General features: G+C 44.6%; 1 protein-coding gene and 1 long non-coding RNA gene across 2 annotated transcripts; one reads left to right on the plus strand and one right to left on the minus strand.

The window, feature by feature from the left end:
- Positions 1–3,337: 3,337 nt before the first annotated feature.
- LOC139079001 (uncharacterized) lies at positions 3,338–20,208 on the minus strand. Its single transcript, XR_011532257.1, has 3 exons — positions 20,078–20,208; positions 8,711–8,785; positions 3,338–3,461 (listed from the first exon to the last, which is right to left on the minus strand). It is a non-coding gene; the product is annotated as an uncharacterized lncRNA (long non-coding RNA).
- Positions 20,209–20,967: 759 nt separating this feature from the next.
- On the plus strand, positions 20,968–23,404 carry IER5 (immediate early response 5). Its single transcript, XM_070591751.1, has one exon. It carries the CDS (start codon positions 21,501–21,503, stop codon positions 22,434–22,436), a length of 936 nt encoding a protein of 311 aa, XP_070447852.1. The 5' UTR covers positions 20,968–21,500; the 3' UTR covers positions 22,437–23,404.
- Positions 23,405–27,885: the final 4,481 nt, after the last annotated feature.

Consider the following 27,885-nt stretch of genomic DNA (forward strand, 5'->3'; position numbering starts at 1 on the left):
CAGGCTGTGTAGCAAATCCCAAACCCTAGTAGCTTAACACAGCAACAGTTATTTTACTATCTTGCATGGTTTCCGTGGGTCAGGAATTGGGTAGGGCTTGGCTAAGCAGTTCTGGCTCAGGGTTGCAGTCAGATAGCAGCTGGAACTGAAATGGTGCAGGACTGGAGCAGCTCGGGGTGGGCGTCAGGCATCTCTCTCTCCACGTAGACTCAGGGACTCTCCATATGGTCTCTCTGTGTGGATTAGTTTGGGCTTCCTCACTTTATGGCGGCCTCAAGGGCAGTGAGACCGCTCACATGGCAGCTAGCTTCCCTCAGAGAGAGTGTCCCGAGAGATCAAGGCAGAGGTGCATGGCATTTCTATGTCCTAGCTTTGGAAGTCACATAGTATCACTTTTGCCATACTCTATTTGGTAAGGAAGTCCCAAAATCCTACTCAGTTTCAAAGGGAGGGTATATAGACCCCAGGACTCAATGGGAATATTGTGAAAGTCACTGTGTTAGAACATGTGTGTGGGGAGATATTGCTGGGGCCATTTTTGGAAAGAGACAGTCTATCGCAACTGCCACACCCCCGCGCAACTCCACTCTGTGTTAGTTTCCTAGGGCTGTGGTAACAATGTACTGAAAACTGGTTGGTTTCTAGAACAACAGAAACTTATTGTCTCACTGTTCTGGAGGCCAGAAGTCCAAACTCAAGGTGCTGGCAAGGCCATGCTCCTGCTGAAGGCACTAGGGAAATATCTGTTTCAGACTTCTCTCCTAGCTTCTAGTAGTTGCTTGGCTTGTGGCTGTATAACTCCAGTCTTCACACGCTGTTCTCCCTTGTGTGTGTGTCTGTGTCCAAATTTCCCTTTTTATAAGGACACCAGTCCTGTTGGATTAGAGGTCCACCCCACTCCAGTATGGCCTCATCTTAACCCACTACTTTGACAACAACTCTATTTTCCCAGTAAGGTCACACACTGAGGGACTGGGGCTTAGGACTTAAATATGAATTTTGTACCCATAGCACACCCATACCAAAACTCTGCAGGCTCCCCTTGGTCCAGCAAAGCTTCTTTTGCTCCAGTGGATCAACTGACACTTGGGAAATCAAAGTATTAAATGAATTAACCCTACAGTGAGATTGACTAATAGTCCACCTTACCTTAACTCTCCATGAGAGGAGTTAAGTCAAATGAATCTGGTGGAATTTTGGATGGTTCTGGGGGGATTTTGGGGGCGGGGGGTTGTTATCGTTTCTTTAAATCACATGACTTAGTTTTCTCCCATTTATAAGAGTGCCCCCCCAACCCATGGAGGACAGGAAATGTGTTCCTGGCCTCCAACTTTCATCCCTGATGGTAAAAGGAGTTGCTCATTGATATACTTGCCCAACAGCTTCTCCTCTAGAGCCTGAGGCTTCTGATGGCTGCTGTCTTTGATTCTCATAAGAAGGTCACACAAGAGGGCTGATGCTGACGTCTTTCGGTAGGTTCAATATGAGTTCAGACCCCCGGCCTTAAAATTTCTGGAAACACTCAGACTGTGGGGAACCCCTGCTGAGGAAGAAGCCCAAACTGTGGCTCCAGGGGGACTCACTGAGGCTTACACTGTGGCCTCCTTCTCCAGAAGATTTCCTTCTTGCTTCCCCACAGCTGGCTTGACTGAGTAAGAGGAACACCAAATCCAGCCACTTAAAGGAGTGACTTACATGTAGCAAGATAAAAATCATATACACCATTAAGGGTATCTTGTACATCTTATTTGATTACAACACTAAGCTCTGCCCATTTATTTTATTTCTGGCTCGTGAACCAACTGAGGACACGAGCAGGGCCACAGCTAGACCATGGGACATTTGTGCAAATTAGGAAATTTTTCCCTCCTCTAGGTGGACACTGACCCAGCTGGGTCACATCACTTAGGCAGCAGAACATAGAGTGAATTTCTATCCCGTTTGCCCCCTCAGTGGGGTATCCTTGTGCAGAGAACAACCTCATGTGGCAGCTCTGCTCATCCCACTAGAGAATAGATGGGAATTTGCTGTTGACTAAGATGAATGACTTAATTTGGAAGGGAGGGGTGATGGTGGAAAAAACCAGATCAATTCATTCAAAACAGTAAAACTAGAAGCCCTATTTATATATCCAAACAGCTAAAATTATCTGAAAGGTTTTACATAATCCTATCAGAGTTTATTTACGGTGATCTATTTTTAAATTTTTATGTCATATTACACAGTCTGTTTACACAATGCCTTGTATGTAGTAGGAACTCAGTAAATACTTCCTGAATGAACCAGTACAGTATTTTAATTAGCTAGTCCTCATATACCGGTGCAAAAGAACAGTGTCACCTTACAACTGAAGTCATAGAGGGGAAATATCCCACTCAGGATCATATGACATTCCAGGGGCCCAGAATGAATGCTCCAAGGACTTGTCTGAATTCTCCAAAGGTTTCGGCAGCATTAACATTCTTTATTTAATACTTTATCTTGTCTTTGCCTTATCTGTGAGGTGAGGGATCCCAAACATCCTAACCACACTCTTCCTCCCCCCACACATATTAGGGACAAGGACAGAATTCAGAGGTTCTTATACAAGGCACCATTTTTCTTGAAGGCTGTGAGAAGAGGTGCTAAGAAATGAGTTCTCAGCCATCTTGGGGGCTCAAATATTTGATAACTAATATACGCCTTCTTATTCTTAAGACCAGTAGAGCTGTTATACAATCTGAATTTTCCTTTCTATCGTCATTTGACTGTTTACTTAATGAAATACAAATTTGAAATACAAATTTCATCGATCCTTATCAATGAACAGGTATGTGAAGCTGCTTGTTCTAAGGAGAACTGATCCTGCATGTTTTTCCGTCCTTGCCTTCCTCCTATTCGGTGTTAGCTAAACCCAGCAGGAGCTTCTGCATTTGTCCCTTATTTGGCGGGGTTTGGGTGTGAAAGAATGTTTGGGACCAGAAGGTTGGGAGTTAGTTGGAGCTGGACAGTTGGAGCTCAGTGGCTAAGTGGCGGCTGGAAGGCTGGGTTGGCCTGGAGCCCTGGCAAGCTGAGACTGGGTCTGAGGCAAGTGCCAGGCAGCAGCCAGACCTCTCAAGAAGCAAAACCAGGGCCAGAGAGTGGGAACAACCGAGGAGAAAAACATCATCTGAGAAAACGACTTCTCAAATGGAAAATAAATTCAGAGAACAAGAGGCTACAGAACGAAGTGGGAAGCCACCGGAAAGGAAAAGGAAGTGAAACCAGGAGAAATGAGTCTGCAACCCTACGCTACAACAGCCTTTGTTTTCTTTTCCTTTTTGAGGTATCAGTGTGGATTCTAAGGCGATTCTGTTACCTGAACTGAGTAAAAGCTCTATTTTCTTCTCAGCAACACGACGGCAGCATAAATTGAGAATTCTGGGAAGACAATGAGAAGACACAAACTCTAAAAGGTGACAATTCCGGGGAAGTTTGAAGGGCTGGAATAACAAAAAGTGAAACATTTGGAGTTTCATCAGATGCTGAAATACAATGCCTTGAGGTAATTTAAAAGATCTAAAGGCCTGTACTCTGCATATTACTCACAAAACAGCTACAAATACATAGTCTGTGCATTACACACAAAAGGAAGTTGCCAAACCAGACATAACCCACAGAGGCTGCCCCCACTCTACTTTTAATGACTTAATTGTGTTACTCCTTGATCCCTGAGGACCAAGGAGGGCTGGAGACAAAGGCAAGCTGCTCTAACCCAATTTAGGCTTTTGCAACTAAAATTGAGATCAAATTTCAAACATTTGTAAACTTGCTCAGCTTCATAAACATGATATCAGTCTATAAGATGATGTGTTTATAGGCTCAGAGATGAAATTTTCAAGGATTGTCCCCGGCCGCAAAGAATTCGTAGTTTCTCTGTGTGGCATGGGATACACCATATTTCATTAAAGCCACAGAATTTATTTATTCCAATTTCTTACTAATAATTTGCCATGAATGTTGATATTCAAATTAAATTCTTACGGCCTTCATTCATTAATCAGTCATTCATAGAATGTATGTTCCATGAGGACTGAGACTCCAGTGCCTGGCACATAGTAGGCGCTCAATACATACGCATATTGACTGAATGAGTTTCTGTAATACCTGCTATGAGTCAGACTATAGGCAGCAGAGCCCACTGACCATTTGAAAATTAGCAAGTGTAAAAATGGCCCAGACATATGCTTATAAGCAAATCGAGCTCACTTCGTAGAAAATGATTTTAGGGACGGTAATCTGAATGTATTTGTATAAAATGGACCCTGGGCTTTATGTGAATAGAAGAAATACAACTCTGACAGTGACCTTTTGCGGTAATGCTGAAAAACATAGGTTGGATAAAACTTTAGAGTGAGATGGGAGGGCCTGCATATAAATATTCCATCGACGAAAGGGAGGAGGGAGAGCTGGGAAGAATGGGACGGGCCGAGGGCTGCCTCCCTCCCCACAGCAGCCGGGCTGGGCTTCCAGGACCAACAGACAGTGGCATTGGTGACGTCTAGGAACTCAGAGATGTCCAGCAACACAAGTAAGTTCTAACCCTCTAGTTGCCTTTTGCCTTCCCCAAATGGCCAGTCCTCAGAATTAACTCCCTCTCTAAACTGCTAAATACTTTTTGGCTCTGCCACTCAACTGACACTTGCTACTCTGTGTTGGTATTTATCTGTTTCTGCATGGCTTATCTCTCTGATTAGACTGTAAGCCCCTAAGGACACAGTTTGAATTCCATGTCCTTCACTTGGTATCAGGGTGGTCTTCAGTTGTTTAAATTCTCAGCCTCAGTTTTATAAAAACAGGTTTGTAACTACCTGCCTCCCAGCGGTAATGTAGTAATTAAATGAGTTAAGTGTGTGTGTGAAAGCACATTGCGCAGGGCGTGGCACAGGCTGTCTCTTCCTCCAGGTTTCCTCCAGGGACCACCCCCCTGGGTCCCACATAAGCATAGCTACCATTTCTTCAGTGCTTACTATGAACTGGGCATGTTACATACATTTTCTTTCTTCCTCACAACAACTTTAGCAGCAAGTATTATCTCTATTTCACTGAAGTTCAGGTAAGTTTTGTTTCTCGACAAGGTCACAGCTAATAAATGGCAGAGGCGTGATTCAAACCCAAGTCCTTCTCCATATACAGCTTGTGCTCTTTCCAGTACACCACTCTATCTGCATACAGTAGGCACTCAATTGATGCTTGATGAAAATTGTAAGCTATCATCTACTTAAAACTATGTTCTATAGTAAATCTTGGGAACAAAGGAATAAAAAGGACTTTATGATGAATCAGAAAATTAATAAAGTCTCATAAATTTGTGAAAGTCTGAATATTTTTTCTCAGCCTTTGATGATGTGACTTAAATGTTGAATAAGGCCTAGGGCCAATGAAGCACAAAGGGAGTTGTCACACATTTCATGGAAATGTCAGTGAAGCCCATGGATAAGATTCATTCCTTGTCAATTCTTGGCAGACGGGAATAGCTGATGCACAAGGGAAAATTAAAATCTCCTCACCTCGCTAACAAACTCACCAGGGAGATCTAGTGGTACATAGAATTTTAGACCTGGAGGGTCATTTAGTTAAATTTTAGGGATCTTATAGCGAAATTTTCTCATTTTACAAATGAGAAAACTGAGGTTTGGAGAGAGTAAAATGATTTGCCAAAAGAAACTATGAAACCAATGACAAATTTTCATGTCTTTACATAAATATGTTCAACATTACTAGTGATTGGGGCCATGCAAATTAAGACCACAATGAAATATCACTACATCCATAAGAACGGCTAAAATAAAAAGTAGTGACAACATCAAAGGCTGGCGAGGGTGTGGAGAGATTGGATCACTCATCCATTGTTGGTGAGAACACAGAATGGTACAGGAACTCTGAAAAATACCTTGGCCATTTCTTAAACTAAATATATACTTACCCAGCAATTACACCCCTGCGAATTTACCTCAGAGATATGAAAACTTCTGTCCACATAAAAATCTGTACACAATTGTTCATAGCAGCTTTATTTGTAAGAGCCCAAAACTGGAAACAACCAAAATGTCCCTCCGAAGATGAATGGTTAAACAGTGGTACATCCCTGCTGTGGAATACTACTCAGCAATAAAAAGAGATGAGCTACCTATACATTGCAACAATTTGGATGAATCTCAAGGACAGCAGGCTGAGGGAAAAAAAAAAAAAACAATCTCAAGAGGTCACATACTATTTAATTCCATTCTATAACATTCTCAAAATGAGAAAATTATAGAGATGGGAAGCAGATTGGAGGTTGCCAGGTTTAGGGACGGTCAAGGGAAGAGGGGTGGATGTGACTATAAGGGCTAGCGTGGGAGAGGTCTTTGTTGTGACGGAGTAGTCCTGTATCTTGACTGCAGTGGTAGTCAAACGAATCCACACATGTGAAAAAAGTGACGTCAAACTATATATACATATTGTATCACTATCATTTCTCGGTTTCGCTACCATAATTATGTAAGATGTAGCTATGGAGGAAACTTGGTGAGGGGTACATGGAAACTCTCTGTTCTATCTTTGCACTTTCCTGTGAATCTGTAACTATTTCAAAATAAAATATTCTTTTAAATTGAAGGGCAATGCAGCAACTCATTTTTGTTGCCATATTTGTAATTATCTGGCTTAACTACTTATATGAAACTAGTTCCATGTAGAGATTGGTCAAATAATAGAATCGACTCGCAGTTGTAGCTTGTTAAAGTGGTCTGTGCCTGTTGTAGCTATCCCAAAACTCTTTTTAAAAAAATGAATCCCACTTACTTTGTAATCAGTAGGTTGCAAATTAAGATACTTAAGGGGACCTATTAATAGTGGAATAATCTGAAAAGGCTGTATTCTTAGAATTTGGTAGTCTCATGTTGTAACATTAAAAGTAATTTGTTTGGGAAGTACTGGGGGAAATTCCACCGGTTAAAATCACTGGTTTTAAACCCTATAGAAGAAAAAAATACAAAGTATTTGGTGCCTAGATCTTGCTGCCATCTTTTGTAATTTGAAGATGCCCCCTCCTAAGATGAGCGTCACTACCTATGTGACTGAGAATTCTCATCATTTGGTGGCGAGCAGCTCAAGATGTTTGAACTTTAAGCCTCTTTTTGCACAGGCAGGAGGGCTCCCACTTAAGACTCATTACACTTCAGCTCTTCTGATTGTTGGGCTCAAGCTGGTTTCCTTGTAGCAGCTGTTTTCGAGTTGCTCACAGCTGCACCTTGAGTCTACAAGTAAACCTCCCGTTTTGGGGGGCTCCTAGTCACCTCGGGGATGTGATTAATGCTTTTGATTGTGACTGAACTGGTCAATCTAATGAGTAAACTTCAGTTAACTGCATATTTCCTTAGGGGCGGTTCCTCCTGGAATTTATCCACATATTTATCCACATATTTGGTTAAGCATGATGGCCAGAATCTCAACTCTGCTTGGCATATATTTATAAATGTAACTCTGGCCAGTTTTGTCCACAACAGCTATCCCAAATTTCCTTTACTCCCTCAGGCTCCCTGCTCGATCCCTCCCCATTTGCCTCCAACTTCACAAAGAAAGTGAAGGTTCTCAGAAGTTCCTCAGCTCCCCAGCAGAATGGACCTACTCCCACCCCCACCTTTCCTTTCTTACCTTCAGTCTCACAGAGGTAGTTTACTTTTGTTCCGGGCTGGTCCCCCACCTTCGGCTCTAGATCCCTTGCCTTACTGACTCGCCCAAAACTTTTCTCTGCCAATTATCCCCTCTCCCTACTGTAGTTTCAACTTCATAGACTGGTGTAGCTGTTTATAGAAAAGAGCAGAGATTTCACAGCCAACCAGGTGAGAATTTGAATTCTATCTTCCCCATTTACTAGCTGTGTGATGTTAAGCAAGTTCATTTTTTAAATTGTGGTAAAATACACATAACATAAAATTCACCCTCTTAACCATTTTTACACGTATAGTTCAGTAGTGTTAAGTACATTCATATTGTCATGCAACCAATCTCTGAAACTCTTTTCATCTTGTAAAACTGAAACTCTACATCCATTAAGCAACAGCACCCCATCCCCACCTCTCCCCAGCCCCTGGCAACCACCATTCTACTTCTGTCCCTACGAGTTTGACCACTTTAGGTATCTCATGTAAGTAGAATCATATGGCATTTGTCTTTGTGACTGGCCTGTTTCACTGAGCACAATGTCCTCAAGGTTTATCCTTGTTGTAGCATATCTTAAGCAAGTCTAAAAAACATCTCAAACCCCAGTTTCCTCACCTATAAGTCCCACACCTTCACAAGAGTTGTTGAGAGAATTAAATACAATGGGAACTCAGCGTTAGTGGGTTCCCTTTCCTCCTATACCCAGTGGACCTGCCCTGGATGAAGACTCCTTGTCCTTTAACGAATCTCTCTCGACTGTCAGAAACCCTCTCAAGTTCCTGGATTTCTCTCTCTGCTTAAGACCTGTCTTCATCTTCACAGCGACAGTTCTTAAAAACAAAGCTATCTGCTAGCTGTCTCCATGCCTCACTTCCCTACCACTCTTCAACACCCTGCAGAAGGACTTATGTATGTCACTACCATTCCAGCTCTACTCTTTCTGGGGAAGTCACCGGGAAACTCCCAACTGCTCAATCTACTTCTCAATCTAATTTCCCTTGTCTTTTCTGCAATATGTGACATGAATTATCATCACTGGATATACCTTTTTGTTGAAATCTTCTTCCTTGGCTTCTGTGATGCCACTGTGTAGCATTCTGAACTGGTCAAAAAGATAGGGCTAAGGTGAACAGAGGATATGTTTTAATGTATTGTTTTTATTCATTCATTCAACAACTATTTTTTGAGCATGACTATGTGCCAGCTACTGTCCTAGGTGCTAGAGATACCTCAGTGAACAACACAGACAAATGTGGTGCCCTCGCATGCTTTGGGGGCAGATGCTACTTCATTAACAGTTGGATGGTGGCTGGAGTTCCGCCTACCCACTCCCATCTTTCTATGTATTATCCTCCTCTACAACTAGTAAAAGAAAAAGTAGCTGAAGCATCTTTCTCTGACACTGTGAGTCTTGGGCCCCCGCTCTCCTCTCGTCTCCATGCCTGGCATCACAGAACAGTGACGTTTGCTCTCTTTGATCCCATCCTTGTCCTTGCACATTGTCCTATTGTAGAGCTGATAATGATGAATTTCTATTATGTTCTCATCTATCTCCCCTACTAGGGGGTGAGCTGCATGAAGGCACTGCAAGATGGGGTCATACTCATTCTGCTTCCCAGGGTCCAGTATGGTGCCTGGCACATAGAAGATGATCAGTGAATCTTCACGGGTGAAATCCAATTTATTCTTTTAAGTCATTAACCAGAATGTTGTGATGGCTTTTTCTGTCCTCATATTTTCTTGGTTTAGAACCTGAACTGCAGGGATTTTAATAAGTACCGGAAACATTTAGGAAACGTCTCACTTCCTTTTTCCTTTAAATATTCCTCCACTGCCACTAATTTGGCAAATAAAGTTGAGCTGCTCAAGGTCTTTTTCATTCTCTTTTTCTAGTGTTTTGGAACTGGAAGGGACCTTAGAACTTCATCATTTCACGGATTAGGATCCTAAGGCCCATGAAGTGCCATGGCTTACACAGGGTCACCCCACTGCCTAGCAGCAGAACCCAAACTTGAGAATCTGATTACTCATCCAATGTTCTATTACCTCCTGCTATCTCTCAAAAATTCAAAGCAACAAATACTTATGGAGTACCTATTAGACACAAGACAGTAGGCTGGATTCTACTGGAGAGATAGAGGCTGAGAAAAGCTCCCTACTTCAAACCATTTTATAATTTAGTAGAAAGAAAGAGATGCATGCAGGGAATTGTAGAAAATACATGCAAAAAATAAGGTGCATGAAAAATACATGCAGCACTGAGCTCCAACTTGAGGGACTGGCAGAAGACTTTGGAGTAAAGGTGGTATCTTAAGTAAGCCACCCCCACCCCCTACCCCGCTTCTCCTTTGGGAGAGTGGTTATGGGTGTGTGGAGATAGGAGTCTTCGAATCCTTCACTGGTCCCAGAAACCATTTCCAGCACAGCTGGCAGAGTGGGAACCCTGCTCACCTCTCACTGTGTGCTTACAGGAGAGGCGAGGAACCATGAAGATGCTGAGACCAACCGCAGGTTTTCTGAGCAGAGACGAAAGAGTCAGGCTCATTATTTCAGGCACATATTTACAACCATATCTTTTCTTAATCTAAAATGTTCCTGAACAAGGGCTTTTGAGTCAAAAGTCTTAGTTTGCAATTCTAGTCAACACAACTTGATTTTGTAAAACCCCTTCCATAAATGCCCAAGATATTAAGTGATACAGAACTACAGAGAATAGTCAGTAGAATTAATGTGCTAATGAGGTAGTAACACAGCTTTGCTCAGGATTAACACATTCAGGAGCCAACCAATTAACTGCCCTTTCTAATACCTCCCAGGCATATTCTGTGTTCAGAATTTGGTAAAGCTCCTGGCCTGTGTAAATCTCAGCTCTCCTATGCTTTTTGCTGTTTTTTGTGGGGTTTGGGGAGTCGGGGAGGAATTGGATAAATAAATGACCTAAAGGTAGCTGAGTGACAAATCTCAGATTGAGCTATTGTGTCGTTATATTAAATATTGGTTACATACCTGCATAATCACATATTTGCTTAGCATCATCTCAGTCCTTTGTTAACTCACACATCCTTTCCGCCACCCCAATTTGGGTCAGAGTAGAAGCTGTGCTCTCTGGGCTGTGGGTATTCTATTTCGCCTACTGTTCTGGCACTCACCTTGCTTCCTAATTAATATCCCTCTATTATGCAGAGTCCTTGCCAAAGCGAAAAGAATGTAGGCATCTCTGGATCCAAACGTCTAACATTAGAGTCGGCCGCGAATGCCTTTGAAAGAGCATCCTTTGGAAATATCACACCACATACATACTCCCATTCCTCTCTCTTTACTTTGAAAGCCCTTCCATGGTCTCCAAAATATCCCTTCTCTTTGTAAAGTTTTTTCTTCTTAAGATATCTCACAAAGTCAAGGCTGGGAAAGATAATTTCATAAAATGCTTTCTATTTGTATCACTATATACTGCTCCTCCATTCTCTTTCCTGGAAACCTTTCCCTTAAGGGAGAATAGCTGTTTAATTCCTCCCTAAATCATTAATTCAACAAATGTGTGCCGAGCATAACTTTGTGTGTGCCAAGTATAGCACTACGGGCTGAAGAGGATATATGAAGAGCAAGTGTTGTTGGAAATCAAAATTAATCATATCACTTTTTTATTTTGCCTATCTTTCAGAAGAAAGTTTGTCAATACATTCTTTTTTCTAGAATATCAGGAGAAAAAGAGATAATTTATGAGTATTCCAAGTGTCTTCCTCTACTGTCTATTCTCCCATCCATTCATCCATCCATCCATCCATCCATCCATCCATCCATCCATCCACTCACCCCAACACTTTAAGAATCCTTCCAACATTTGATCGTCTCCTTTGGACCAAGTGCTGTGCTTGACACTGATGATACACACAGGAGACCCGCCCGATGCCTGCAGGGAAGTCCCAGTCTAGGGGGCATGGTCATATGACCAGACCGTGAACTAGAACATCACTGTTAGAGTGGGAGCATATGCACAATGCAAAAGTAACCAAGCCCGTAGTTTCTAGCAGCTGAGGTTGATTGTGAGTTAATTCATGGAATGGGTTTCTGTTTTTGATAGCTGCTTTAATTTCCTTTGGGTATATTTTCAAGGAAATTTAAAAAAACAAAATCCAGAATCCAATTTGATATGCACAATCTTTTAATCCTTTGGGGGCATATTTGGTCCTTCCATTTCTCCACCTTCCTCCTTTATCTTCAGGTTCCCGACCTTCTCGAAGGTGTGTTGCTGGTCTGTTTTCTTTGTTTAGTGCATCCTGTGTTTTCTCTTCCCATCCAGTGCCCCACTCATGACAGGTGACATTCCAGGACCCCAGAGAGCCTGGGCTGGCAGAGCAAACTGACATGTGGGAGTGTGAGAGGCGGTCTTTGAGAGAAAAGGAAGAGGAAGAGGTAGAAACGGCAGTCTGAGAGAGCAGAAAGGGAGAAAGGGAAACAGGAAAGAAAGGACAAGGCAGAGAAGGAAGAAAAAAGAAAAAAAAAAGCAACACCAGCCCTAATCAGGTCTCTCCAGACCCGGTGTTGAGCAATTTCTGTAACTGGGAGTCAGGTTTAGAAAAGGGCTGGCTGGAACAGTCCTTCCAAACACGGGGGCGAGGAGGAGCAGCATTGCAGGAATACCAGGAGACCTGACTCATTCACCGAGCTGCATCTTAAAGGGCGATTCGCTTTGAAATTATGAACTGGGGGGAAAGAAAACCTTCCCAGCATCCATCATGTGTTGCTTCTGAAAAGTATTATTTTGGAGCACAAGCTGTTTCCTGTCTTTAAAGCCTATTATCTATTTCCCTTCCAGGTGGAGCCTGGGCTGCCTGCTAATTTAATCCCCTGGGTTTCCCCCTCTGCCTTCAAGAGCTCACAGAGGATGCGGGCTTCATAAAGAGGGCACCTTTGTGTCTTCCTCCCCTGAAGGCCCCCATCTACACTGGCAGCCAAGGGGATGCTATTTTGGGAAACAGCAGCTGAGTGGGGAGGATTGTTAATTGTTTGTCAGACCCTTCCAGTCTAGTTAGAGCTCATGGAGGAAAAAAAAGAGCAAAGCCATAACCTTCATTCTATTTTACTCTCCCATCTGTGAGCGGGGGTGGGGCTAAATGGCTCCTTTTCCTCCCCCAGCACAGGCACACAAACTAATGTTTTAACAAAACAAACCTAATTCCTCTACCCAATAGGAAACACATAAACAAACATAATATTGGCCCAAGAACCAATCAAAGTAGTTTAAAAATCATTTATAAGCCTCAAAACAAACAGCCCCCCCCCCAAACCCAAACAAACAAAAATCCCTGTCATAACAGAAAAGAGACATCAGGGGCTCTGCCATCCCTTCCAACCATAGCATTTTATTCAAACCACTGTGGCCAAACTGTCTAAGCAGATCCCCTCTCCACCCAACAGCCAGTGACACACCCAAAAACAATTCCACGCAGGCACGCTGATCGGAATATCCGTGGTGACACGCACTCACTCCATCACAGCGTGGACACATTCAAAATCAAACGGAAAGACTCAGACTGAGAAAAGGCTTCTCAAGACTCTGACCTCAGGGGCCCCCATGTGACTCTGAAACTTCCTAAGCATTACGTCAGCCCAACAGCCCAGAGAGGGAAAGGAGGGGAAAGACTGGGAACCAAAATCTTAGGCTTCTTAAAAGGGCAATGCCACAAAACATTTCATAACTAGTTTTTCTTCCTTGACCAATTCTCATATGGAAGGATGTCTAATCCTACTTGACTTTTAAAGGGCACTTTTTTCCCCCACAATGGTCTTTTGGCATTTTCAGGGAATGCCAAAAGGAATTATCTTTTATTAAGAGAGGAGTTGGACTCAGAGAACTTTCCAAGTGACAATGATGCAGAGAAGACTATGAGAGTGCTGCCTATTTCACAATCGTTCTTCCTGCAAAGAGCTCAGACTGCCTTACAACCATAAATTTGCTATTCCACACACTAGCTCCTGGTTAGACAGCAGATCTGAAACTTCCTTTTACACTGGAGGATGTGTCTGTATAAATACTTACTCAGAATTTGCTTAGTCAAAATGAGCATGAGACGGCTTAGTGCTTTGGGGTTTTTGAACTAAATGAGCATTCATGTTGGAATTTAGATCAGCTATGTTGATCTAAAATGGACTTGACTGATGATTAAAATGTGTTCTATTAGCTACAGGAATTAGAATGGGAGTGGGGAGAAGAGGCCAGACTTTCTCATCAGCTGAAAGATATAGAGGTTGCTCCTAAATGAGGTGCTAATACCCAGTAGGATTTCCAGTACATTCCCTAACCTGTAGTAAATGTTTAATCAGAAAAGAGTAGGCAAGCAATTACGTTCTTTTTTTTTAAAGATTGGCACCTGAGCTAACATCTGTTGCCAATCTTCTTCCTTTTTTTTTCCTTCTTCTCCCCAAAGCCCCCCAGTACATAGTTGTATATTCTAGTGGTAGGTCCTTCTGGTTGTGCTGTGTGGGCCGCCGCCTCAGCATGTCTTGATGAGTGGTGCTAGGTCCGTGCCCAGCATCTGAACCGGTGAAACCCTGGGCTGCAGAAGCGGAGCGTGTGAACTTAACCACTCGGCCATGGGGCTGGCCCTGCAATTACTTTCTCAGTAATAGAATCACATATTTGTAAACTGCATGGCAGAAAAAGCAAACGGTCTATCAAAAATCAGCTTATTTTATGTGAAAAATATCTTCTTATGGGGAAACGGTAGAGCTTAGGGTCATGAATAATTATGAGTAGGGTAAGAAAAAATGTATTTGGGGTGATAGTTTGGTTAATATACCACTAGAATTATTTATGTCGAGGACGCTCTTTTTACCCTCTGGTGGGCTGTGTTTGAATATTTTAGACTCAAATTTTGGGAACCCACTAATTAGTTTATCAAATAGTTCCTGATCCCTTGATATGTAGGTAGCAATATTCAGGGTTCTGAGTATAGAGGAGGCAGGATGTAAAAGTGTAATGTAGCATCTCCTGGCACTTTATAACATTACTGGGAAATGAGAAGTATGTCCACATAAAAGTGAAATAATATGTCAGTAAATAAAATACGAAACGGAAATATAAGGGTTATCACAAGATAAACGGTATTGTGGTTTTAAGTAAGAAATGACTGTTAGGTTATGAAAGAGAGTGTGTGTGCCCCAGTGAACATAACGTAAACATCACTGGGCACGGAAGGCTTCTTGGAGGAAGTGGTGGTGCAGAATTTGGGTAGGAAAGGAAAGTTGAGGAAGTAGGAGACAAGAGATATACCTTTGATTAGAACTGTCTATCTGGGGGAAGAGGGGGCATTTATGCTACTCAGGGTAGTAGAAATGTTGGAAAGGTTTGCCTAGATTCATAAAATCATAGAATCTAGACCTGAAGTGATTCTAAAACAATCCACTAGTCCACTGGTTCTCAAATGTGGCTGCACATTGAAAGCACCAACGGAACTTTAAAAAATTCCAAAGCCTGGGTCTCACCCCAGAGATTCTGACTTAAGTCATCTGGGGGTGAGGCCTGGCTGTCTCAGTATTTAAAGGCTCCCCAGGTGATTCCATTGTGCAGCTGTGGTCCGAGGACCACTGATTTAGTCCAACTCCCCAATTTTACAAGATAAGGACCACCTGCAAATCTGCCCACTCACAGCTGGTGAGCAGCCAGGCTCTGTTCACTATTCCAGCTGTGTGTGTTTGACACTGTATCTGGAGACCAGGCCAGAGGTTGGATTTTTGCTGTAGAGGTCACGGGGAACCACTGAAGGTTTTTGTGCGGGAAAATGGCACATTGAAAACAAATGGTCCTGCAGCTTCCAGGAGGACATCAGAATTGTAAAGAATAAATGTGCCCTAACAACGCACGAGATTGAGGCTATCCAAGCGAGTACTCTTTCTCCGAAATTTGTTTGCACGTTTGTATTTTGAATTTAGACATAATAAAGCCATAATTTCTGTGTCATCATATTCAGATAAGTAGAGTTGTGCTTTTCTACCTTTGTGGCTACTTCCCAGTTCCAGAAAGAACTTTCTTCTGGCCAATTAGCTCTGTTTTTTACATTTTTCTTTGATTTTCTCCTCAACGGTACAGCTGTTTTATGTTTTACTTCCTTTTCACTTTATCTTTCCTCTCCTTTCCCTCTTCTCCAACCAAGGATGTTTGTTAATTGCTCACAATATGCTCATACATATTCATATGTCCACACCTCCCTATCATTTATTATTCCTAGGGCAGTGTGGTCCAATAGAAATATAATTTAGCCACATATGTAAAAAGAAACTGGTTAAATTAATTTTAATAACATCTCTTATTTAACCCGATATATTCAAAATTGTATCACTTCAACATGTAACCATTCTAAAAATATTATTTTATGTTCTCTTTTTGATGCTATGTCTTTGAAATCTGCTGTGTATTTTATAATTACAGCATCAATTAGGACACCAAATTTTCAAACTTAAAAAATGACACAAACGGGGGCTGGCCCTGTGGCCGAGTGCTTAAGTTCGCGCGCTCCGCTGCAGGCGGCCCAGTGTTTCGTTGGTTTGAATCCTGGGCGCGGATATGGCACTGCTCATCAAACCACGCTGAGGCAGCGTCCCACATGCCACAACTAGAAGGACCCACAACTAAGAATATACAACTATGTACCGGGCGGCTTTGGGGAGAAAAAGTAAAAATAAAAAAATAAAAAAAATCTCAAAAAAAAATGACAAAAAAATTGGGTTTCAGGAATAGGATTTTATCCTGTTTCGGTTTTTAGATTTGAGATAAATAAAATTAAAAATTCAGTTCCTCAGTTGCACTAGCCACATCGGCTTAGTGGCTACCATATCGAATAGTGCAGGTCTAGGGTTTTCTATGGTGGTGTTTGCTCATTCTGTGGCTTGAGAGGGTACTAGGCTCACTTTAATGAGTTTGAATGGACTACTTATTGAGGAATTTGTTTTCCTTAGGAGTACTAAAGGAGGCAAGCATGACAAAGACGATCATAAAAACAACTTAAAGTTCTCTGAACCAAGATGCAAAATTTAGGACAAGAAGAAGGGTGGGGCTGTAATGGTTTAGAAAAGGAAATAAGGAGGAGGAAAAAATGCAGGCAGGCTTCGGTGTCCACCCCTAGTCAAATGTTATTTGAAGATAAAGAAATTCCATAGTAGTCAAGCAGCCAAGAGAAAAAAAGATGTAAAATACAACAGAATAGTGAGGAGAAAAAGTTGAATTGAAAAGCACGTTCGTCAGTTTTCAGAAGCGCAAGAGGAGTATTGTTTGCATAAAGTGCTAATAGTGTATTTTATAGAGCTTTTCCCCTAAAGAATTCAAGATGCCATTCAAACGAGTATTCACTCACAGAAGCAACTTGGACCAAAAACAAATTCCAAATGTTCTAACATTGAAAGGTAGGCACAGTGCAGAAAACTTATTTTTGCTTCACCCTTCTCACAGAGCTGTTGTGGCATAATTCATGTGGGTTTGCTTTGTTTTTATAGAGACCAGACTCAATTTAAGGCAATACAAGTGCTATACTCATCTGATAATAAGACAGCCTTCAATTAGTCATGAAAATAAGATACAGAGTCAACAGCAGTGGGCAGAGAGGCCAGAGCCCAGAGAGTGCCTGAGTGGGAACAGCTGCGGCCAGCACTCAGCTCCTGTCCAACGGAGAAGACGGGGCTAGAAGGACAGAACAGACTGACGGACATGCTCTGGCCACTTCTTCCACAGCAATTCCTTCCTCTGTTCTTCTGATACCCCTAATGCTTCTCACCATGCTACCAATTTTTTTCCTTTTTTTTTTTTTGAAGATTAGCCCTGAGCTAACATCTGTTACCAATCCTCCTCTTTTTGCTGAGGAAGACTGGCCCTGAGCTAACATCCATGCCCATCTTCCTCTACTTTATATGTGGGACACCTGCCACAGCATGGCGTGCCAAGCAGTGCATAGGTCCACTCCTGGGATCCAAACTGGTGAATCCCGGGCTGCTAAAGCAGAGTGTGCGAACTTAACCACTGTGCCACTGGCTGGCCCCTACCAATTTTTCTTTAACTCAGAAATATCTCAAAGACTGTTGAAGGCAAATTCTAACTCAGTTCCCTGCTTTTTACAACTTAGAGGAATATGTTCTATGTCTTCCCATTTTTCTTTGGTAGGAGGAGGTGAACTTGCTGATCATAAGAGCCCAGGCACTCCAGAGATGAATTCTCACGTTTCCGTTTCGTTGTCTCAGAACTAGAGGAAATCCTGACAACAACAGTGATTGTGCTCAATTTCGAGTCAGCAGACATTTATGGAGCACCTATTATGTGGTATAGTAGAAAAAGCATTCAAAATCAACGAGTACTAACCGTGTTCCTGCTATGTGCTTGGTACGGAGCTAGGCACCGGTATAATCACAACAATAGCGATAACTAGACTTAGTAAGTCTTAGTTAGTGCTTGTATGGTGCTAGGGACTGTGTTAAGCACTGTAGGTACTTTTATTAGTCTCATTTTGCACAATAGGTGACTGAGGCACAGAAAAGTTAAATAACTTGCCCACGTTACAAAAGTAGGACATGATATTCTCATTTCACCTAGACATGAAATAACTGTCCAAAGGTCACATAGCAAGTAAGGGGTGGAACAGGGTAATCTAGCCCCAGAGCCGCCCCCTCAAGCTTTAGAGTTAAATAGGCTTGGAGTTGAAGCCCATCCTCTCTACCTACAGCTATAAGACTTTGGAAAATTACCTAACTTTTCAGAGTCCTAGTCTCTTCATCTGTAAATGGAGATAATGACACCTACTTTCCGAGCTTTACAAGGATGATAGATAATGCCTGTAAAGCGACTAGCACAGTGCTGGGTAGACAGTATCACTATTAGGGATTCATGGATCCAAGCGCACAATCACTCGGTACGCATTGGGTATGGCCACTCCAGTTGTTAAAATATTGAAATGCTTCCATGCCCGTTGGCAGAACCTCTGCCCCAGGCCCTTTGAGTGGCCCCCTTCCTTGTCATCCAGCCCCTCCTGCAGGAGCCCCCATAATTCCTGGCACCGTCAGGGCCTCCAGGACTCAGTTCTGATGGTTAGTGCCTGTGTGGCACTGTTGTTAAATATTTTTGCCGTCTCCTGGGTACAAATCTGTGACGGGCTCCTGCCTTTGATGAGAGCACAGGCTGGGAGGGGCCCTGGCATGACAGGAGAAAGTGGTGAGGGCAATGACGAAGGAGGGTGCTGCATACGGCGGAGGACTGGAAACACCCAGGCTGGGGGGTCAGGAAGCCTTCACCAAAGGCCTGCTCTATCAGGACCTGTTTGGGGGGCGGGGCATCCCAGGTCATCACTAAAGTCCCTTTTGTGTCTCGGTGTTTTCATTCTTGCTACCTCCACTAGTTCAGGCCTTCATGACCCTTTGCCTAAACTCTCACAAGAGCTTTATAATTAAATGATCCTCTTTATAATTAAGTGAAATTAAGTGTACCAACCGTTCTAGAATCCATTCTGTGGCTCCCTCACTCAACAACCTTTAGTAGCTCCCTGTGGCCCCATCTCCTCACACACGACCCACTATCATGTTGCCCCAGCCTCTGTTTCCAGCCTTTTCCAGTTACTACAGGTGCCTGCCACACCTGCCACTTGCGATATCCCCTACACTGGACTCTGTTTCTCCTGCTGCTTTGAACTTGTGGATCCTACATTGTGGTTTTTCAACACCCTCCTCACATACAACTTGTTTCTCCCATCTGTGTTCCTTCCCTCCCCAGCCTCTTCTCCCACCCCCAGGTCATGTGCAGGGTAATGTGTCCTAATAACTAACATACATTGATAGCTTATTATTATTATGCCGGGCTGTTCTAAGACCTTTGCATGTGTTACCTTGTTTTATTTTCACAAACACTCTAAGAGGTAGGCACTATTATTATCTCTATTTTAAAATGAAAAAGACCTAGGCACAGAGAGGTGAAATAACTTTCAAAGGTCACACAGCAAGTAAAAAGTGGAGTTGAGATTCCAGCCCAGGATGCTTGTCTTCAGAGCCTGTGCTCTTAATTAGTGTTTTAAAGTGACTAGTAACTCTCAAAGAAAGAGAAAATAGAAGAAAAAATTTGTCATGTTATAACTCAAAATATACACCTTGCTTTTGTAATTATTCGTTATAATTTTATCTCCTTCTTTATGCTAGCTGAAAATCCCTAGAGGGAAGGAATTCTGGGTCTCATGGAATGGTGTCTCAGTTACCATCAATAAGTTGTGGGCATAGGTAATGTGACTGAGCCAGCACATCCCTTGCAGGCCTCCTGATTGTGAATTGGCCATAACCAAGCCCACCCTTCACTGGTATTTCTCCTAACTAAATACACTATGTGGCCCAACCCTCGTGCAGGATCAGGCCGATTGTTTCACATGGACTCCAAGAAGGCTATACTTACTTTTACGATTCAGATTGTGGCTGAGAGTTGTCACTTATCTTCTGCACAACAGAACAGATGTGTGTGTGATCCCTTTTAGAGTTGGAGAAACTAACGTGTCCTGAGGTTATTTATCCAGAGTCATCAGGCAGGTCTGTGGTGGAGCTTAGGTGCAACTAACTTGAATGGACTCTCCAGGAACCCACTCCAGGACCCTGGACAATCCTGTGGTGATTCTGCCACAATGCTGTGTACTAAGGATAGTAGGTAGACTAAGTCATTGACGGACCAGAAAATTCCGGAACACTCTTCCCCTATATTTTTACCTTGACACAAAATAAGATTATGACATCATCATGGGAACACAGGACTTCTGTATTTGTATTTTTAGAACTTGGCTAGACTTTTCCAAGAGTGGACTAGTCAGTCCTCGTGTGGGAAAAGAAAAAATCATTGTGGAGAACCTGTACCACCTTTCATTGTAACATGCGACATGTGTGTTTGTTCCAGAATCTAGAGAACAAAGTGATACATGTTGGCTTTCGTGAAGAACCAATAACTTTGTACCTAGACACAATTCCTTGATAAGCAGGCAAACACAGGCACTTTTAGAACCCCGTTTTTCTTTCTCCGGGGTTAGAATTGACAGATGCTAAGAGCGTGTGACTCTAGGGGGCAAGGGACTCATCCAAAACTAATATCTGCTAACTATCTTGTAGTAATACAATTTGTTATCCAGGGGTCTCCTCTGCGGCATTTTGCCATCATCTCCATTTCTGCCAGGATTGACCGGCAACTTGCAGATGTGTGCAGCTTTGGAAATTGTGGCGGGGGAGGACAGCGGGGCTGATCAGGGAAAGATGCGGACTTTATTGAGGAGCAAAGTCCACTACCACACTCAGATGAAAGTTCGAATGATTTACTTCGCTTTGGTTCGGGCAAGCCGAAATCTTTAACGACAAAAAACACTGTGGCTACGCCCCCTCCCCACCGCCCGCCCCGTGAGCACAGACCCGACCCACCTGTCCCCCGCCACCGCACATCGGCGCCCCCTTTAAGAGCCTGCTCCGCGGGACTAACGTTCGAACTGCCCGGCGCCCCTCCTCGGCCTCCGATTGGCCGCGCGCGGCGCACGAGGGCGCGACGACCGGCCCGGAACGGTTGGCGGCCCTTCGCGATTGGCGGGCGGGCCGCGTATATAAGGCGTCGGGCGGCGCGGCTGCCCTCAGTTAGCGGCCGGATCCAAAACTGGCCGGTTGTCTGTTGTCACTGGGGCGCGGGGGGTCCGTGAGCGCGTCAGCGGAGTCGTTTCCCTTTAGAATCTTCAGTTGCGACGGGCCACCCCGGGCGGACTTGTGGACGTCGCTCGTCCCTTCCCAGTTTCCGAACGCGGCCGGCGCTCGGCCCTCGCCCCCGCGTCAGCCCGGTGCGGCAGGCAGGCAGGATGGAGTTCAAGCTGGAGGCTCACCGCATCGTCAGCATCTCGCTGGGCAAGATCTACAACTCGCGGGGCCAGCGCGGCGGCATCAAGCTGCACAAGAACCTGCTGGTCTCGCTGGTGCTGCGCAGCGCCCGCCAGGTCTACCTGAGCGACCCGTGCCCCGGCCTCTACCTGGCGGGCTCCCCGGTGCCGCCGCCGCAGCCCGGGGAGCCGGCGGCCGGGCCACCCGCGGGCTGGGGGGAGCCGCCCCCGCCGGCCGCCCGCGCCGCCTGGCCGGAGCCCGAGACGCCGCCGGAGCGCCCCGCCGGCCCGGACGCGCGGCGGGCGGTTGACGCGGAGCCTGCGGCGCCGGGCGCCGGGGACACTCTCCAGGGCGGAGAGGCGGCGGCGACGGCGGAAGCGGCTTGGCGCCGCGCGGAGGTTCCGCGCGCGGCGGCGGCCGGGGGCGCCGGGGACCCCGCCGGAGGCGCGGACGTCTGCCCCGAGGGGCCCCGCGCGGCGCACCGCCCTTGTGCCTGCCCCCCAGGAGGCGAGGCCGGGCCGGGGGCGCTGAGCTGTGCGCCGCGGCCGGCCAAGGACGAGCGCCCCGTGCCTCCCCCCGGCTGCCCCAGGAAGCGCGGCGCGGCGGCGGGGGACGGCCCCGCGGACTGCCCGGCACCTGGCTCGAGCCCGCTGAAGAAGCCCCGGCGGCACCCCGAGGAGCCGGCGGGCGGGGCGGCGGCCGATGAGGAGGAGATGGAGACCGGGAACGTGGCCAACCTCATTAGCATCTTCGGGTCCAGCTTCTCGGGACTCTTACGGAAAAGCCCCGCGGGCGGCCGGGAGGAAGCCGAGGCCGAGGAGAGCGGCCCGGAAGCCGCCGAGCCCGGGCAGATCTGCTGCGATCAGCCGGTGCTGAGAGACATCAACCCCTGGAGCACGGCCATCGTGGCCTTCTGAGCCCCGGGCCCCTGCGGGAAGGAGCTTGAGCAGCGGGCGACTCCGACGCGAGCGCTGGGCCTCTCCGGGCTCGAGGACGCCGCAGGGAGCGGAGGCGCCGGGCGCGTGGGGAGCCGGGGCGCTGCCGGGCCGAGCGGACGCACTGCCTTTGGCCTCGGCCGCCCGCCCTGCCGGCCTCTCGGGTCTCCTGCGGAGCCTGGGGGGCGTGAGGCTTATCGGAAGAGGACGATCGTTAACTGTTGTGTCTGTGTCTGTCAGTCTGTCTTGTTGAATTGAGACCGTTTTGTCCTTCTGGAAGACATCACCCCTTCCCCGGGGCTTAGGAGGCTGGGGGCAGACAGGGACTTTCCTCCGCCGGCAGCGCCGAGAAGGAAGCGGCTCAAAAGGCCGGCCCGGGGAGTTCCCCATCCGTTCTCGGGGGAGGAAGGGACTTTACACACACCCCTTACATGAAAGCTGGAGCCTCACCCGGGCCAGGAGTGGCGTTTCCTCCCAGGATTTCCTAAACCTGGAGGGATTTAGTCTGGAGTAGAGACTTGTATTATTTCTCTCCCTCCCCATCTTCCTCTCTCACTGAAGAAACGTCTATAGCCTGTGATTATTCTGGGAAAGGGGGATACTAGCGGCCAGTGGCTTCCCCACGGGGAGAAAAGCTTGATGAACTTCACGGAAGACTTCGAGCTTGGAAATAACGGAGTTTATAGAGAAAAGATATATTTTTAAAAGCTCTAGATCAGAACTACTACACAGTGCTTTTAAAAAGTGTTTAATGAAACAAAGTTTACAGACAGACGCCGTAAGTGGAAAGACCTTATGGTTTTGGTAGATATGGTGACTCCAGTCTTTGTTGTATAAAGGTTGGGGGAGCTGACAAGGTTTTTGTACAGTATTTTCTCCTTCGTTGTATTGATTTTTGTATAAAAATGTAACTTTACGTGTCTAACACGTATTAAATATTTTGAAGCAACTGCACTGCCTCTGTCTTTCTGTGATCACCTGTCTGTACTGGGAGGGAAATGGGAGGAGAACTATGGTCTGGGCTGGAAAATTGGAGGTGTGGTTTTTACTATCAGTCATGCACAGACTGGGGACATTGTTTGCTGACTTGAGTCAGTATCAAGAGAGACACATTTAAGGTTTCTCCCCCAGATCAGAGGACTGCTATTAGATACTAATATCAGTGGCCTGCCAGTTTCTTGAAACCTGCCACTACAACTGTCTTTTTCTAAAGTCATTTTAGGCCAGTGTGATTTTCTACAGCCCAATCTGATGGTGTCTAATGTTAAGTAACTTAAGCACCAAGTTTTGAAGCCCTTCCCATCCACAAAAATGGTTTTCACTAAAACTTTTTTATAGTCTCCTGTTAAACTATATAACATGGGTCATTTTTCAGCTTTGTTACTGGAAAAAAAAAAAACGTATGAGGGAAGCTGAGACTGACTCGCCCAGCTGGTTAGGTCCACCTCTGCATTCCAGTGGATATCAGGATGGAATTTTCAGTGGTTTTTTTCCCCTTTTATTGTTACATCTGTAGAAAGTAAATGCATCAGTGAAAGGAAATTGCTTGTGTCAAACTAGCTAAGGAAGGAGGCCAAGGAGGGCTGGGCGAGTTTGACTTATTTAGCAAAACTTCCTGATTTGCTTTTGTCACCCAAATGGTGACATCAGTGTTTGGGTCATGGTAAACATTTAGGTGATGACAGCCAAGTGATCTGTTGATTTTAGAATTACTGCATGTAAGAGAGCTTTTGTCTAAGGCAAAATGTTTAATATTTGAGAGGTATACAGTAATCTATTTCTGAAGCAAATCAATTAGAAAATGGTATCTTAAAATATGCTTGCTAGTTCTTTAAAAAATGGCATTGGTCTATAACAGCTTATCAATAAATGTGGTGTTTGAGCGATGGGAGAAATTGAGGGAAGATTACACAAAGCTTTAAGTAAAGGTTAGAGACTTGGAGGGAAAGGAGCAGGTGAATGGGGCTTTGGCCTTCCAAAGTCCCGATTATAGGAACTTCTGTCATAGCTGAGTAGGCCAATGCTTTGATATTTTTGCAAATGTGTTAGTGATTCATTAAGTGAAAGGAACTTTCTACTTTATGCTCCATCACCATAATGATATATTCATAGAATTAAACAGTCTCTAATCAGTCTTGTTAAAATTGTCTTTCGGATATTAGCTACTTAAGTTCCGTTATAGCCACGAGAGATCCATTGAGTGCTGACTCCTTAAACTGAAGCAGGTGTCCAGGGCCTTAATTTTGCTAACATTTCCTGTTGCTAGAAAGTAATCATTATGCTTGAACAGCTATCTCAGTGTGTTTTTACATTTGAAAGGGGTAACATTCTGTGTGTTTTAAGAGGGTTCATATGTTTTGGATGAGACTAATGTTCCTGTTGATCCTTGTTTTCACATTAAGATGAACCATGGGACCATGTATCTGCTTAATTTAAAAAATGTAAATGGATGTATTTGATCGGGAAATACAGCTTTGTAGGAAATCAGAAAAGATCATTTTTGTTGCGGAATTGTTGCAGAAGCAGCATAGTGTAATGGTTAGAGTGTGGGCTCTGGAGCCAGACTTCCTGGTTTTGTATCTTTGCTCTGCCAGTTATTAGCCAAGGGACCCTGGACAAGTTACTTCATCTCTCTGTGCCTCCGTTTTTTCAAATGTGAAACTGAGATAATTGTACCTTCTTCACAGGTTTGTGAAAATGAATGTTACTGCCCCTAACGTTCTTAGAAAAGTACCTCATACGTGTCAGCACTCAGTTGTTACTGATTGTTAATGTAGAAGTGAATTCTGTGTATAAATAGATATATTATGTTCCAAGAATTGCCTATATTTGTGAGAAAGGAGGGGGAAGGGAGAATATATTTTTAAATTATCCTATCTGTGAATAGTGGGTTCTTTTATCCTTCTGTTTTTCTCTGGATACTTGGCAGTCACGAAACTTGGTTCCATCAGCATAGTGTTGCTGTTCTGTATGTCTCACACCAACCCTGTGACTTTCCTGATTGTATCAAACAACCCTGTTTTCAAGGAGGAGTAGGCGGGAGTAAAAACACTCACTCAAGGAGCACAGATCTTGTTGACATACAAATGCTTTCTGTGGATGAGTAAAGGAAAAGAAATAGCCCACAGAGTTATTTTTAGCCCGAACTGCTTGGGCATAGAATGTCTTTTAAGCTGTGTTAATTGATAGGTCCTGGAAAAGAGCTTTCCCAGTGCCAACGTGGGGTTATCACATGAACTGAATCAGATTCAGTGTGACTACAAATGAACAATAGTTTTAGTACCTAACCTCTTCTTGACCACTCTGGGAGGGAGCTGTTCTCTTGAGAAAATTAACCTTAGCTCTGGTTTGGAAAAAAAAATTTTTTTGACTGCCGTGTGAAAACTAGATATTTAAAGTACTTTCTGACAAGTATTCCAAGAAGATCACATTAATAGTGAATAAAGCTAATAAGTTTTAGTGCAATGCTTCTCAACCATGTCGCTCTAAACCTATCTTCCCTCTCAGAAGCCATTGATTGTACCTGGGGAAAGGAAGTAATGATGGAAAGCTTGAACTGCCCCTCTGAAGTGACTGGATTTTCTCTAAGGCACCTAATGGAGTAATAATAACCCTTCCGTTCCTACTGTTGATCACTGACTGGATTTTGGGATGAGAAGTGGGAGAGAATGGGCCATTTAACCACTTTGGTAGAATGCTTCTCAGAATAAAGATGTAATAAATATTGGGAACAGAATTAATAATGACAAAACTGCTCCATTTTATCACTGGATTAGTCTGAGTCTCTTACTTCAACTTGCTAGGCATGACAGCTTAGAGCCTGTGAGATGGGGTCGAAAGGCTAATACCCACTGTGACATGGAGTTTGATGGACATTTATTTCCTCATACTTTTTTTTTTGAGTAGAGTTAGTTCAGTTCACTGAATAACCAAAGAACTTCTGATCTCTTGCCCTAAATATTTTATTCTTGTCCTGTTTGTGAATTTTTTATTCTCCTAGGCTTGCTTTTATCCCAGCAGTTACTGAAAGAAGATGAGAATGAAAAGAAACACTGATCCAAGCCTCCTGTGACTATGAAAGCAGCCATTACTCTTAGGTGCAGAGCTCCGGTGGGGAGCGAGTCTGCTTCCCAGGATTCCTGGCAGTCTTTCCAGTAATGAGCAGTTTGTCTCTCAGCCTTTGAACCATTGTTCAAATTTAAAATTCTACCCAGTGGAAAGCCTTGGGAGGAAAAATATAGTAGAAGCAGAGCTGATGTTAGGAATCATTGTGATCTTAACTCATGCCCTGAGAGTTTTTCAGGAACAGTTCTTGAGGATACAATAGAGAAGAGAATATGTAAGAGCAGAAAGTGTAAAAGGATATACACATCTAGTAGAATGCCTCCTTCCTGTTGCAAACACAGGTTCTCCCAGTGCCTGCCACCACCCCCCTCCCGCAGCAGGGATGAGGGTTTTAAAAATAAAATCCCTCTCTTGGAATTGCTCTCTCCCAGAAGAATATAGCCCAAAGCGTCTTTGCTGGACTCTATCCTGGGGTTTATCTCAGACCTTTGGAATCCTACAAGCAGGGAGGGAGACGCCTCCAGGGACTGCATTCCTGAAAGGGCCTTTCCCTCTCCCCTCCTCTCTCAACCAGCGGCAGCCTCTACCACTGGATGCTGCCCACTTAGGGGCAGGTGGGAAAGAATATTGGCTCTCAGCTTTTGAAAGCTGCAGGAAGAAAGCCTGGTCCCTATCACTACTACTGAGCATCTCTAGCAGGTGGTTCTCTTATGGGTTTGGGATAGAGTAGGCCTGTGATCTTTGTTGGTAAATCTACTTATTTTATATAATAACGTTTTCTGGGACGTGGTCACAAGAAGTCCTTAAGCCTGGGTAATAAGCCACATCCCTAACTTACAGGACGAAGGTGAGACTCGGCTTCCCCTTTTCTACCGTTTAGCACTGTCAGCCCCGGTCCCAGCCTTCTGCTTTCTCCCTATGAACTGGGCCTCTGCCAGACTACCCCAGCCCAGTGATTCCACTAGATGCCAAGGCAAGGCTGCTTTCACTTTTTCTAGAACTCGGGGATGTGCCAAAAGTGATGTGTTCCCACCTGCTTGTTCTTCAACCCATTCCACCTCTCAAGTCTTGGGGCCGGGCAGCTGCTGCAAACTCACTTTCTCTGAGGTGAAAGAAAGCCATTCTGTTCCCTCTGCTCAAAGCACTGAAGTTGTTGCTGAGGTGCAGGATTTCCTTTGGCTACTCCCCATACTTGATCCCTTTCCTGAATCCAGGATACCACCCATGAGAGTTTTTCTCCAAAGTGACCCACATCTGCTTGGCTGTTTCTTTCTAGCTGGTCACAGCATCATCGTTCCCCTTGTGGCATAGATAGTTCCTTCTGTGCTGTAGTTGTTTTGTCTATCCATCTCTCTGTCGGGGTCTT

Source organism: Equus przewalskii, chromosome 23, assembly GCF_037783145.1.
Source record: "Equus przewalskii isolate Varuska chromosome 23, EquPr2, whole genome shotgun sequence".
Taxonomy (NCBI): domain Eukaryota; kingdom Metazoa; phylum Chordata; class Mammalia; order Perissodactyla; family Equidae; genus Equus; species Equus przewalskii.